Genomic DNA, 14,491 nt, shown 5'->3' on the forward strand with positions numbered 1-14,491 from the left:
CTATAGGTTATCTATTACTGAACATGCAGGGAAAAATTTACAACATTTGGGCGTAATGGCAAAAAGTTATTAATATAACATTTGAGATGGTCTCAGAAAAACTGCCTTGAAAAAAAAAGACCAATATATAGCAATACACTGACTGCGATGGGTTGGCCAAACTGACTGATTCTTTGCGCCCCGTAATAAAATATATCTTTATAAAGAGGTTCAGAAAGAAAAACCGTAGCATATTGCTGTAAAATGAGTCGTAATAATTAAATTAGAAAGTCGCGTCAGGTGTTCCAAAAATGGAACACTAGGCATAAATGGGTTAAGAAGCGAATCATTGGTTCTGATAAAAAGGCTAAGCCATTCTATAGTTAAAGAAACTTTTTTACAAAATTATTGTTATTACAAAAGTACGAAGCCTGGTCCTGGTCCCGGAGGTTATAAAATGAACTTTGTCACAAAGTTCTACGGATAGGCAACGGCGTTTAGGTGGATATACACTACGCTTCATAATAATCATTGCGCTACATTAATGTTCTCCTGCTGCACTGTGCCCAAGAGCGTCAATTATGGTTGTTTCTTCTGCAGGAAATATTTCAGTATCTGAGTAACATCATGTGAAAAGCTTCATTCCTGTAGAATCATTGTGATGCACTCATAACTAGGGGCATATTATGCATATGGCTACGGTGAGGATGATCAAATTCTCCGGAAATTTGCGGGTAAGTCATTATATGTATACGTCCTCTAATTCGCGTGGTTAGACACAATTCGGAGTTTCGTTTAAAATCCATAAATTGATATTAAATTAAAAAATTCGCGAAGTAACTAAATAAAACGAATGGGGATAAAATGTAACAGTGATTACAAAAGTTAGAGGAGAAAAAAATATTGCCGACACTGGGACTCGAACCCGGGGTACCAACTTTAGGTTATGGGACTAACGCCCTGGACCGCACCGCCACGGCCGTAAATGAGAGGGAGCGCTTATTCAAGGGGTGTCATGCTGCGCAAATCTTTACATGCGAATATCTCTCGAACCCGGGCCTATGTGGAAGAAAGCCGTGATACTTTTTCTATCTTACCTATATAGTTTTAGAAAATAACATCCGCATCCAGATCCCGAACATCACTTTGGCGATGTCTCCTTGTTAGCATGAACCTGTCCAAGAGATTGAACTACAATTGGGGGAATCTCAGTGCCGTAGGATAATATCCATGTGGTAGATTTCATGGAACCACACCATTCCTTCCTTCTCTTCCCCCAACTACTAGCACTTCGTGCTTTCAAATAACAATAGGTCTCTATGGATGTCTTTAAACAAGATGAATTTCGCTGTCGACGGCCGCCGTGGTCACTCCATCTCATTCGATTCCATCGGGCACGACGGTGCGCCGTTAATGGCGTGAAATGCAGCCAGTGCTACATTGAGGCTGGTTTCAGACAAAATGACTTTTAACTGGCCGGCATTCATGGCACGACGGCGTGAAATTCAGGCCGCTTTCAGACGAGAGAACTCGCTCTGCCATGTGCCGTGCCATGAACGGCGGCCGGTGGAAAGTCGTGTCGTCTTAATACGGCCTTACGTTCCCAGCCAGCAGCCGTGTTTAAGTCTACAAAATTGTTAAGTCAGGCCTACACTTAAGGTTTTCCTGCTACAAGTTATCGTATTATGCTGTCTGCTGTGTCGTGGTAAGTCACTGGAATTACTGCTCGGCATTGACCCGTGCCGGGCACTTGAGCTTATATTTCTGCTCTTTCGTGGCCGCGTTAAATTTCTTTCAGCACCTGTCCCATACCTGTCTGGATAAAATTTATACTTATTTGAAACCACACATAATTTAAAGGTTCTTAGCTGGTGTAGATCTATGTATGCATATCACCAAGATAGTTTTAGCATGGGACAGATTGCTTACTTCTTCCTTGATGATTTTCAAATTGGATCCACTGCATCACTTAGAAAATGAAGCCAGTGAAAACCTTGAGCGTTATGAGATCATGAAGTAGGTTACCCTTGTGATTAGATTTATGGACATTTGAATTTTAAACCTCAAGTATTTATTTGAGGAATAAATTAGTGTTATGATAAATTTTTTCTTGTGTGCACTCGTCATTATTACATCTTACATTTTCTTTTTTTAGGTCCAAGAAGAATTTAAGGCATCCAATTTGGAGGTCTTTGTGTAATCTGTTCCTGTACCATCTTGGATCAGTGGCTTATGGGTCATGCCTAATCACTATTTTCAAAGTGCCTCGTTTAATTCTTAGTTTTTTCAAGAGAGAGTAAGTACTTTCTTCTTCTTATCAATGATATCTGTTATTTTTTTAGTTAAATGTTACCCAAAAAATATCATCCTGAATTGTTGATTATTGCTACTTGTGCGTCAGGTAATGGGGAACATTCATGAAATTTGTTTATCCTGCTACTGCACATTTCATTAAATGAGATATTTTCTCACACATTAAAATATAGAAGCCAAAACTCTCTCACTATGCCTCAAATGATGATAATTGCTGATTAAAAGTTCTGGAATATTGCTTGAAGTCACAAGACCAGAAACGCCTTCTCAATGGTTTTACGTCATGCATGGTCCACCTTTTAATTTTCTACAAGATTTAGAGGCTTGATCGGCTAGATTGATAGAGATCAAGGCAAATAAACATCATCGAGCCTTTAGTAGTTCCTCTAAGGATAAAATGACCAAAGAAGGTTTAAAGAAGTTACAAACCAACAGAAAAATTAGCTTTCGTTGACTTCCTTATGGTATATAATTTCGTGAAAAACTGTTGTGGTGACTCACACAGCTGTGCTGATGCAGTCAAATAACAAAAATTGTGCATGCTCCCCAGTGGAATGCTTTAATTTTTACTGTTTATATATTATATTCTAATAGCATATTTAAGTTTTTATTCTTTTTATATCGTGGCTTCAGTCGAATTAAACACTTGCAGTCTTTAACTATATATTGGCTTTGGTTTAATTATTCATTTGAAATCAAGATAACTTCCTTGATCCTTGGCTACCTGTTGAACTTATTCTACTCTTCATAGATGAATGTAATGACTGTTTCAAATTTATGGTATAAGTGATTGAACGAACTACTCTTTGGGAACCACTTTGGGAATTTATTTATAACCAAAGAGTATGGCCTTGGGGAATTTATTTTCTTTCAACAGCAAATTAATTTATTTAATGTATCTTAAGATGTATATTTTAGTTTAGTAACCATAAATATTCTTATCAATACTATTGCTGATATTTAATCTTCTTATTTTATATTTATGACAAACTTTTACAGTATTGTGGATTAATTTTTTTGTCAAACGTGAACATTTTTTAAGGTCATTAGTTATGAATTTTTAGTAAACTTTTTGTCATTTATTTCTGAAAAATGTCACTTTTTTGATAGATGTCACAAGGGTGGTGATGATAGTGCCTGTATGAAATGCTGCACCAAGTGTTGTTCTTGCTGCTGCAGTTTTGAAAAGTTCCTAAAGTATATCAACCATAACGCATACACTGTGATAGCTCTTGAAGGAGGCGATTTCTTTCCTGCTTCCAAGGTGGTAAGTTTCCTTGAGCTTTGAGTGATACTTCTTTTTATGGATCAGAGATAGTACTTTCATGTTTTTATTGATAATTTTGCCATTTTGGAATGCAGAGAATTCATATCAAATGGATCTTATGAATTGAGAATGTATTTAAAATAATATCAATCAATGGTACATGCTATACTGGTTAATTTGATAATATATTTATTCTGTTGAATTTAAATGCTTGCTTTGTGCTAAAGATTTTGTTGAAATGATGAAGTCTCAAAAATTAACCCTTAGAGTGTGGGAATGTTTTTATACATTTGCATGCTGACTGCAGCATATACCCAAATTTTTTATCTCTACCTGGATATCTTGCACTTGGGCACTTTCCCTCACCATAAGGATCGCTAAGGGGCTTAATTCTACCTGACCAGACCTATTGGCAGGGGGCGCCTCATGCACAGGGGGTCTCTTCTGCACTGGCTGGCAGCTAAAATCCTGAACTCCTGCAGCCCAAGGGATAAGGGAGGACTATATTTGAGGATGGACCTTATTTTGGATTTGAAAATATAGGATATAGATTGTTAGTTCATTCTCCCCATCTGTAGTTTCTTGAAAATCAATCATTTTGCACAAAAGATCCTGATGACTCTGATGATCAATGCATTCAAAGCCACTTAATACTAAATGATAGAGAACACTTGCTCATGAGTTTTAGCAATCTAAATCAAATACCTGTTTGTTTTTGGATGGTTTTTCTTTTGCCATTCTTTTCCTTGTAACACTGTATCCACTAAAATTGAGAATATCCATGTTAAATTCATGTAATGTTGAAGATGTCTTGGAATTAATTTTACATAGGCTCTGAATTAATGCTCCTGTAGTCCTGTAAGTTTTTTCCCATTCTTTAATTATTCTGTAATCATTAAAATTTAATTTTGATAATTCACTCCATTCCTGCTACTACAATGTTGCTGTCATTGAGTGAACATATGCAGATGATGGATAATTTTTGCATGAAATCAATAGTTTGCAAATTCAATTTGTGGAATAGTGACATGATAGATTGAAAAGTAAACTTTGTTGTATTATGCACAACAAAGTTTACATTTTTACAAAGTAGCGTATTCTGTGTGGAATACAGCAAAGTTTATTATTCCTCTTACTCCTAACAACATATACTTTTTTATCTATCCTGGTTAATTTTGTTCAGAGTCACCTGAAAATAGCTGGGAAATGTGGAGATTGAGGTGTTCCCGCATTAGTAGGGGTTTCTGTGTTGAGAATCCTCTAGTTTTAAGGGCAACCTTTGTTAAACTATCAGTCTTTAAAGTTAACATTTCTTCGTTTGCTAGTAGGGAGTAAAAGCATTGGTGATCATATTTGGATTATTTGAACTCCATAAGCACAAATAAATTATAAGGTTTGCTTTGCTCCAAAAAAATAAGAAAATATAATTCAAAGTTACCACAAAGTAGCCAGAAAATGTGCAGGTATGTTGAAGAGCAGTAGCCAGACGAATGGTAGTCCATGTGATGGTGTCATGTAAAAAACACCATTGGAATGGAAGTGGGAAACCCTGCCAACTACCTCTTCCCTGAAAACATGGAGTAAAACCAAATGATCCTCAGAATCTCATCAAACGGGACTCGTCTGCAAATCAAAACGGGAATGGTCAAAGTGGCGGAGAAGTCAATTTGCTACGTGGACAGCAGAAGGATAAAGAAACCGTGGATAACGGAGAACATGATAAGGGAAATGGAGGAGAGGAGGAAGTGGAAGAATGTGGACACAGAGCAGGGCAAAAGAAAGTACAGGGAACTTAATAATCGATTACGACATGAAACTAAGAGGGCAAGGGAGGCTTGGTGGAAAAGGCAGTGTGAGGAAATGGAAAAGTTCCAGAAGGAAGGAGAGGGAGGCGCGTTGTACGCCAAAGTTAAGTCACTATCGGGCGGCAAAAGAGGACAAGCCATGTCAAAAATTAAGGCTAAAGATTGGAGGATGCTAACAGAGCGAGAAGAGGTACAGAGCAGATGGAAGGAATACGTGGAAGATCTGTATGACGGAAGAAACAGGTCGGAGAGATTGACGTTAGAGGAGGAAAGTGCAGTGGAGGAGGACGATCTTGGGCTGGGGATCTCAGATTCGGAAATCCAGAGATCACTTCCTGATATGAAGGCTAGGAAAGCAATGGGTGTAGGCAATATCCTATGCTAGCTCCTAAAGAATCTAGGGAAGGATAGTAAGAAAAGGTTTTTCGATATAGTACACAGGATCTATGAGGAGGGATGCTGGCTGAAGGATTTCATGAAGACTGTTTTAATTCCGCTACCGAAAAAGGAGAAAGCTGTGGAATACGGAGATTATAGGACTATTAGTCTAATATTGCACGCGGCAAAAGTGGTACTGAGGATATTGAACAGATGAATGGAGGTCAAGGCAAACAAGTATTTAAGCAAAGATCAGTTTGGTTTCAGAAAAGGAAAGTCAACTCGTGACGCAATAGTGATAATGAGGTCCCTGGTGGAGAGAAACCTAGAATATGACCAGGACGTGTATGCCTGCTTTGTGGATTTTGAAAAAGCATTTGATAGAGTGAACTGGGTATAGCTAATGGATACAGTAAACTCTTGATTTTACGAAGCAGGATTTTACGAAGTTTTCGATTATACGAAGTGATATTGCGGTCCCGGTGAAAAGCCTATGCTAAATACATGGCGCTATTCAATTATACGAAGTTTCGATTATACGAAATTTTTTGAATTTACGAACCTCGGCTCGGTCCCTAGGAGCAAATGGCATTCGTTTATACGAACTACGGCGAAAAATTTGTCAACAAAACTAGTTTCGCCGGCGTAAGTAGCTAAAAAATCAGCGCTTCCAACTGTGGTCCATCAAAAGTGCGAAATCGTAAATGATAATGCAACTTTGGAGAGAAATGGGTCGCCAAAAACCTCACTGTGGGAATTTAGGGGGAGTAGGAGTTCAGTTAAAACATCGCGGCTGACATTATGCCCCTATTTACGTGCCTGTTCGTAAACATAGCATCGACAATAATTCGTAGTTTAACATGTCAGGAAGGTCGCGCGGAGTATTTCGTACACCCCTAATTAACCCTTTGCACTGCTGTGAACGTACTTCGAAGACTACTTGACTACTTTTCGCCGAGGCACTTCGAAGGGTCCCTAATCCGGGACCCTTTCCTCGACGAGCTCACCCTCGCTGGCCCCTGAAACTGGGCTATTTTTTGATGCATTACCTGACGCAACCCTGGGTTTCAAAGGGCAAAGGTGCCATGGGGGAAAAAGAGTAAAGTGCGTGTTACTGGGGGGCTGTGCGTCAACCAAACGGGCACGGACAAAATAAGCCCGTTGTCATTGGGAAATTTGAAAGGCCACGGTGCGTAAAACATGTAAAATTGGAAGCCCTCCCCGTTTTTTACCATGCAAATAAAAACAGCTGGATGACCCGAGAAATTTTCCAGCAAACGGTTATACGTCTACAGAGAAAAATTGCTGGAGAGAACAGCAACATTGTTTTAATAATGGATAATGCCACCGTTCATAAATACGTGGAAGATCTAAAATTGGCTAATTTTCGAGTCCTCTTTTTACCCCCGAACTCGACTAGCAAGTTCCAGCCCTTGGACCAAGGCATTATCCAGGATTTTAAAGTCCTATACCGGAAGAAGCTTGAGCGGTATTACTTGCGATGGATCGGTATGTATACATTCATCTATTTTGCTCATGTGCGTTTGGATATCGATTTAGATATTTTTATTCATGATTATCATTCTTTCAAATCTATTTGCTACTTTTATAAATGGGAACAGAAATTAATAACATCCCGAAATGGACGTTGATACATGCAATCCGCGCCATAATATCTTTTCGTGTATATATTGGCCTTTGTGAATGAACAACTTAAATATCTTAAGTACTGGGCTCTATTTACCGCCAATTTATATTTCAGGCTTCTCGTAATAAAGACGCACTTCCAAGTCTAACCATGAACTTTCTTCTCACGCGCTTCCCCGTTCTCCCATGCTGGGGTTCTGCCTTTCCAAAGCCGTCCCTTCCCTCCTGCCGCCTTTGGCTGATCTTGCTGACACCCACCTTACGCATCCCAAACCCCTCCTTCCCCAGCATTTCCCATTCACTCCCTCCCTAAGGAGACTGAGCTTGTGTGCGTCGCAAAAAAATACGGCCCCCAAAAGTAGACTGAGGCAGAGCTGAAGGCCATTTCCCCACCCTTCTTTGTCCTGCCCCCTTCACCAGTCCTTGTGCTGACCACACTTCTTCCCTTAGGCAATCCCCATCCCACTCTTATTCACCCCACCCACTGGGAACGTTCCCCGATTGTGGAGAAGGGCATGGTTCATCTTTACCTGCAACGGTGGGAAGTTATTAACCAGAGAGGGGCGGAAGAAGTATCTTCCACTATCGGGAAAAAGGTGCCGCGCTTATAATTGTCTCTCTTCTTCTCAGCTGACTTTTCAATTGAAATTAATTTCTTTGCTCTTTCCACACTATATTTATTTACGATTATGGCGCGACTATTTTTTAGTGCTAAAACTAAGAAAATCTTTTCTCTACGTCAATGATCCTTTGCCTAACTTTCAATACGGCGGAGAAAGGAACACGAAAACTAAATGAGGTGACGGCACAGGTTTTTGCGTGTCATGTTTTGGGAATTCACGCTAGCGAACCAATACTTAACCACGTTGAGAAATGATATAACGTCTCTTGTAGGAAAACAATCAATGTGGATAATAACGTTTCTATCTATATTTCTCCGATACTGTAAGATGTTTCTCCTGTCGGCATAAAAGGAGAGAAATATACTATATGAACAGGTCACCTCACACCTGGTATGAAGAATACAGTCCTGATGAAGAATTAAGTCTTTTATGGCAACGTCTGCGAAGATGATGGAACACAGTAGTCGGACGGAGAACTAAAACAGAATTTACTTCAAATATTCGCCAGAAGATAATCACATCCTACGTTATTTATGATCGTAATTGAATCTCAGTGAAAATAGAGCATATTCTGCTGAAAATACGAAGTAACTCGAAATATTAACTTACGAAGGTTATTTTGGAAACGGGCTAAGACCCTTGTTTTTCTTTTTTTCTCGTCACTGAGCGATAGAGGGCGACATAAATGGCGGTTAGGCCGGCTGCCGCTAAAATTCCGTGGGTGTCAGAAACAAATATCTATCTTTTGCGTACTTAATAGTAGCTATTGGCTCCTAACCACAAATTTATTACTGTTAATTCTTATAATAAACATAGCAATTCATTATTTGATTACGTTTTCTAAACTGGTCGGGAATTTCTTTAGCGATCGTTGATGTTGAATTATGAACAAGAAATGGGAATTTTATGGTGGTATAATTATTTAACGATTTTTCACATCATAAATCGATAGCAAAAAGCCTTTTCTATGAATTATACCGAGAATAACCACCGAAAACATTTAAATAAGACCACTAAAGACAAAAAACGGCGGAAGAAGCAAAAGCGAACATTTTTTTCGTGACTTATGAAAAAGGTTTGAATTTACGAAACTCGATTTTACGAAGTGCCAATTTTCCGGTCCCACTGACTTCGTAAAATCAAGAGTTTACTGTATTTTCAAGAGTATAGGTGTACATTGGAGGGGACTAGTTCGTAATCTGTATATGGCCCAGACTGAGCAAGTGAAGGTAGCGGACGGAGAATCTGGGTGGCCAAGCATTGGCTGAACGGTGAGACAAGGTTGTCCTTTATCGCCGCTGCTTTTTAACGTACACGCTGAGGTAAGAGAAGCGTGGGACAAGTTGGAAGCCGAAGTGAAAGTGGGAGGAATGATGTTTAAATCGGTAAGGTTCGCGGATGATCAGGCACTCATCAACCAGTCAGCGAGGATACTGCAGGCTCTACTGGATGCATTAGACAAGCGGTGCGAGGAGTATGGGATGAGTATTAATCACAAGAAGACCAAGGTAATGCGGTTTTGTAAAGCATCACGAGCGAGGAATGTGAGACAAGATAAAAGTAGGTGGGGAGAAGCTTGAGCTGGTAGAACTATTCAACTATTCAGGCTGCATATTAGAGGAAAACGGATACAGTAGTAAGGACATCAGGAAGCGAATTGCATTAGCAAAGGAGGTGTTCATGAACAGGAAGGAGCTTCTGAGAGGATCCTTATGTAAAAGTTTAAAGAAAAGGTTAGTGAAGAGTGACGAGGAGTGTAGCGGAAACGTGGACACTAAGGAAGGAGGACATGAGAAGTTTGGAGGCATTCGAGATGTGGGCATGGAGATGAATGGAGAAGGTGAAATGGACAGAGAGGAGGAGAAACGACAAAGTGCTGGACATGGTGGGTGAGGAGAGGCAACTTTTAGATGAGATACGGAGGAAACAGAAGGTTTGGATCGACCGAGTACTTAGCGGGGAGGGGATGTTGAAAACGGTGTTAGAGGGTAGAATGTTAGGTAAATGAGGGAGGGGAAGGAAGAGAATAGGACTTTTAGATAGATTGAAAGGGAGTAGGCCTTACAGTGTATTGAAGAAAGAAGTGCTGGAACGAAAGAGAGGCTCCCAAGTACCTTCTTTAGTACTCCAAGGAAACCTACCTTAATCGGTAGAATACTGTAATAAATATCTTCCATTGCTCATGGGGAGTAACAAACAGTGGTGACAATATTTTGATGAAAAAATTAATTTATGTTTTATTTGTGTAAATAGTATTGTATGGAATTCATTTCTGATCATGTTGGTGATGATTCCATGTGTGGAATTAGTTGGATTTACTGATTAATATTTAATAATTGAATTTTTGCTTTTTTTCATTTTATTAGGCATTTAATACGACAGTTCACTATGCATCACATGTAGCAGCAATCAATAGTGCTGGTGACTTCATTCTTTTCCTGGGAAAGTGCAGTGTTGTGGCCATTACGGGACTGATTGGCCTACTCCTTATGAAGCACAATCCTCACTTACATCTTTATGCAGTGCCTATTTTCATTATATCAGTCTTTGCGTATTTCATAGCTCACTGTGTTTTATCTTTATATGAGGTAAGCCCATATTCATTGATCTTTACCCTACTTAAAATTTGTTTTTATGTACCAAATATGTATCTCCTTGTATCTTTTATCTATGTTAGTCTTTTAGCTTAAATCATCCATGTACAGGGATGCCGACTTACAAAAAATATTGGGGGGGCCCAAACCGGGGATTTTGCCCCTGGAAATTTTATAAGTAATGAGTTTTAAGTTTTTTAAGCATTTTAGAAGAGTCATACGATCAACATTAGAACCCTGATAACTCGAATCTCAATATCTGGACACTCCGGAGAAAATCGACAAGCCTGACACATTTTTCCCTCACACCTATAACGAATTTTTGAGGAGGCTCGGGCCCCCTCAGGCACCATGGAGTCAGTGCCACTGTCCATGTATACTGTAGGCTCAAATATTTGTGATATCAAAAATGTAATAATCTAAACTTTTCTCTGAAATTACAGAATGTAAACTTTTTACTCTTGACATCATTAATAATTATAGTTGACTACTGTTTGGAGATTTTGTCACTTTGAAAAAGTTAAAAATTCTTCGGGCAATGATTCACTATTATTTATAGTTGCTCTTTCTTTACTAGGGCTGGGATATTTTTGAAACCTTGAATCACTTGAATATCTACCAGAATCTTATTGATTTTTCTAATATTGCCATCTTTTTAATCCTACTTGTAACCTCTTGACACCTCCAACTTGTCAAATGTGATTTTTACTATCACCACTTTAAAAAAGTGCAAAAATAGCACAACACATTAAATTTGAATAGTATCTGGTTTGCAATACGATCATGATGCTCATTCTTTATGATTAGAGCTCTGTGATTTTTGCAAAAGAAAATTTTTGTGATTTTAAGCAGAATGTCAGTTTTTATGTGATTTTTTAAGGTTTTTGAATTATAAAAAAACTTTCATTGCTTTGTGAATGTTTTTGAGGATTTACTTTTGAATTTCAAACCACTAATAAGAGTTGTTTCTGACAATTCTGCACTTTATGTCCAAACCACAGATTAGAACTCTGGATTTTCGACTTCTGAGCATTACGTTAACCTAAAACCTGAAAATGATGCTGCAATTTTATATACACAAAGAGCATATTGTATTTCTTTGAAGAAGTATATCAATATCATATTGATTCCCTTGTTGATATCCACTACTCAAACATACACTTCGAAAGAAAGGTTTTAAGGAATGCTTCTGAGGAATGAAATCTTTTAAATGTTGGAATGGTGGATTTAGCAAATAATTACTTAGGCCTTAATCACATGATCATTTTCTTTCTATGCAAAAAGTGATCACTGGAGCGATTGCTTTTCGCGATGGGAAAAGTTATCGCTCTAGTGATCATTTTTCTGAATCACATGGTCCCTATAGTCATTGGCTTTCACATCACTATCAGTATCACAGCTCGTTGTCATGGGACCCGCATAACGAAAATATACAGCGTGTTTGTTTATCTATGTCGTTCCCACAATTGTCAAACGTTGCACTGCAACCGCTCCATACGGGCATGCGTTCCGATTGGCTGATATGGAGTTTTGGTAACAATTTTAGCAACGGAAAAAGCGACAGGACGAGTGATGAAAAATAGCGATGGGAATCCTCATCGTGATCGCGAAAAACAATTGCCGGTGATGATCATTTGCGAGTGATCACTAGGAAATCGCTCTAGTCACTCTAGTGATCATGATAGTGATCACTAGAAAATGACAGATAAAATGATGTGATTCAGGCTTTACAATTGGTACTCATCGCTTAATGCAATTTTCCATGTTAAGTGTTCAATAACAAGTGTTTATGTGGCTGTGTGTGTTACTGCTTTTCCGTGTTTTTCTCTATGTATTCTTTCTCAAATGCATTTGCTGGTCCTGTTTGCTTTTACTTTCTAGTTTATCTGTGGCTTTAACCTGTGTATCCTGCTAAAACTTCATTTCAGATGGTCATTGATACATTATTCCTATGTTATTGTGAAGATATCAACTTGAATGGTGCTTCCCCTGAGTCTGGCTTAATGATGTCTGAATCAACTCGTGCTTTTCTGTTTGAGAGGAGGGTGGACAGTGAGATCAGGGCTGGGGCAATAGAAGGCAACAGTAGTTCCCGAGTGGAGCACTTGCCAGCTGATTGAAGCTGTGCTTTCCAGATCTCTATTTTAATATGTAAATATGTTGTTTCTTTTAACTTTTTTTTGTAGAGAATAGCATTGACATTTAATTACCGTATTAACGATACAACAATATCTAGTTATTAATGGATGACTTTAAATATGTTTGGAATATAGGTTCGGACAATGATATATAACCAATGATCAATATTCAGAGGATGGGTGCTTTTCTGCTGTGCTAAATATTGGATGGTAATTTGTATGAATGGGAATGTTCAATTTTGACCATCTTGTCATCTGTTTGCTCTGTTCGGTTTGCATGGCTGGAAAAATCCTTTATTACTGTGACTTTCTCAGTTGAAATACAACCAATGATGCTGGATTGACTGAATATTAGTGATGGGTCGGTTCGATTCCTCGATTCTCGGCCAAGAACCGGAATCGAAAACGAGTACTTTCCAAGGCGAAAAATCGATTCCGATTCCAGTAGTACTTCAAACAACAAAATATACGACCGCGTTTCTAACAGTCATTTGAATTTTCGCGCCACGAAATCGTAATAACAAAACACATATCTTCTTGGGATGTGCGAGTACTCGAAAATTCAAGTCGATCGAGTAGTTGGTACTCGACTCGAGCGTTTCGAGTAGCATTACAAATGTCGAGTCGAGTAGTTAAGGTTACAGAGCTTTCGAGGCTAGTAGGTCCAGCAATCTGCCGACAGGAAGCGCTATCATGAACTCATGTAATAATGCAGTTTTTAAAGCCGATAAGCCATTCTAATGCCTTGGCCTGGTAGTTTCAGCTTGCCGAATACACTATAGTTGTCGACGTGGGCGCCGAATACCTTTACGCCAGCCGCGGCGGCCGATCGTCTTCCTACCCCGCGCACAATGGTCCGAAATCGGAAAAAGCTGGAATGAAGTCCAAAATGACCTTTTTGGGGATAGAGACTTGAAACTCAGCGTAAATACTCATTAATCATTACCAAATATTGATTTATATGCCATTTTACATAAATGCGAACCTTTAGTGAGATACAGAGGCCCAAACATGACCAATTTTTCAATGCCACGCGAGATATCGTTTTTCCTCAAAAAATCTTTGAATTTATCCAAGTGGTTTTGCGTTGGTATGAGTTTTGTGGAATAAAAAACGCAATATTCCTTTGATCTGGTGCTTTGCCGGTACTTTTAATGACTTTTGAAGATTTTGACTCTCATCTGTCTGGTTTTACAATGCAAAATGGCCGACCCGTTTTTCACGTGAAATTTGACATAAAGTAGACATTATCTTTCGTTTACGTAAAATATAACTCGGAAAATTTGAACCACAACATAAAGTAGAGATTTCGAAAGAGTACTAAGTAGAAACCTTGAAAAAAAAGTTTGCGACCAAGGAAATAAGAGCGATTTTTCAATCGCGCGTCAAGGCTGAGCTACACTCTGCGGAACTTTAAGGCACGGTAACTGAGGCCGATTTTTCAAGTTTTTAAAAACATTAGTCTTGAAAATCGTCATTTAAAGCATGTATAATCGTCTTCATTGACTTAAAACACTAAACTGAGGATGTCAAAAAGGTTTATGTATAGATCGACTAGACCATTTAGCGCATTACTCGAGTGAAAATACTAAGGATTGGATATTTTTCGGAACCATCCCACGCATAAGAAATATGGCTCGGGTTTTGAAGTAAAGTTAAGAGATTAAGTCAACATGCTTAAGAGAGAGGAAAATGAACTGTTTTCGTGAAAGGCAACAACCGATACCCTTTTTCCCTTTCCACCTTC

The 14,491-nt window shown here is 38.7% G+C and overlaps 1 protein-coding gene across 3 annotated transcripts in view; it reads left to right on the top strand.

The window, feature by feature from the left end:
• LOC124172333 (choline transporter-like 1) overlaps positions 1 to 14,491 on the top strand; it is a 56,564-nt gene that overhangs the window by 32,747 nt on the left and 9,326 nt on the right. For 2 of the 3 annotated variants that reach the window (XM_046551787.1, XM_046551779.1), the window contains exons 12-14: positions 2,135 to 2,275; positions 3,403 to 3,559; positions 10,379 to 10,600. In XM_046551787.1, coding sequence (XP_046407743.1) covers positions 2,135 to 2,275; positions 3,403 to 3,559; positions 10,379 to 10,600 — 520 coding nt within the window. Of the gene's footprint in view, positions 1 to 2,134; positions 2,276 to 3,402; positions 3,560 to 10,378; positions 10,601 to 12,534; positions 12,758 to 14,491 lie in introns of all 3 variants that reach the window. The other variant, XM_046551795.1, reaches the window with a different exon arrangement.

This window comes from Ischnura elegans, chromosome 1, assembly GCF_921293095.1.
Source record: "Ischnura elegans chromosome 1, ioIscEleg1.1, whole genome shotgun sequence".
Lineage (NCBI taxonomy): Eukaryota > Metazoa > Arthropoda > Insecta > Odonata > Coenagrionidae > Ischnura > Ischnura elegans.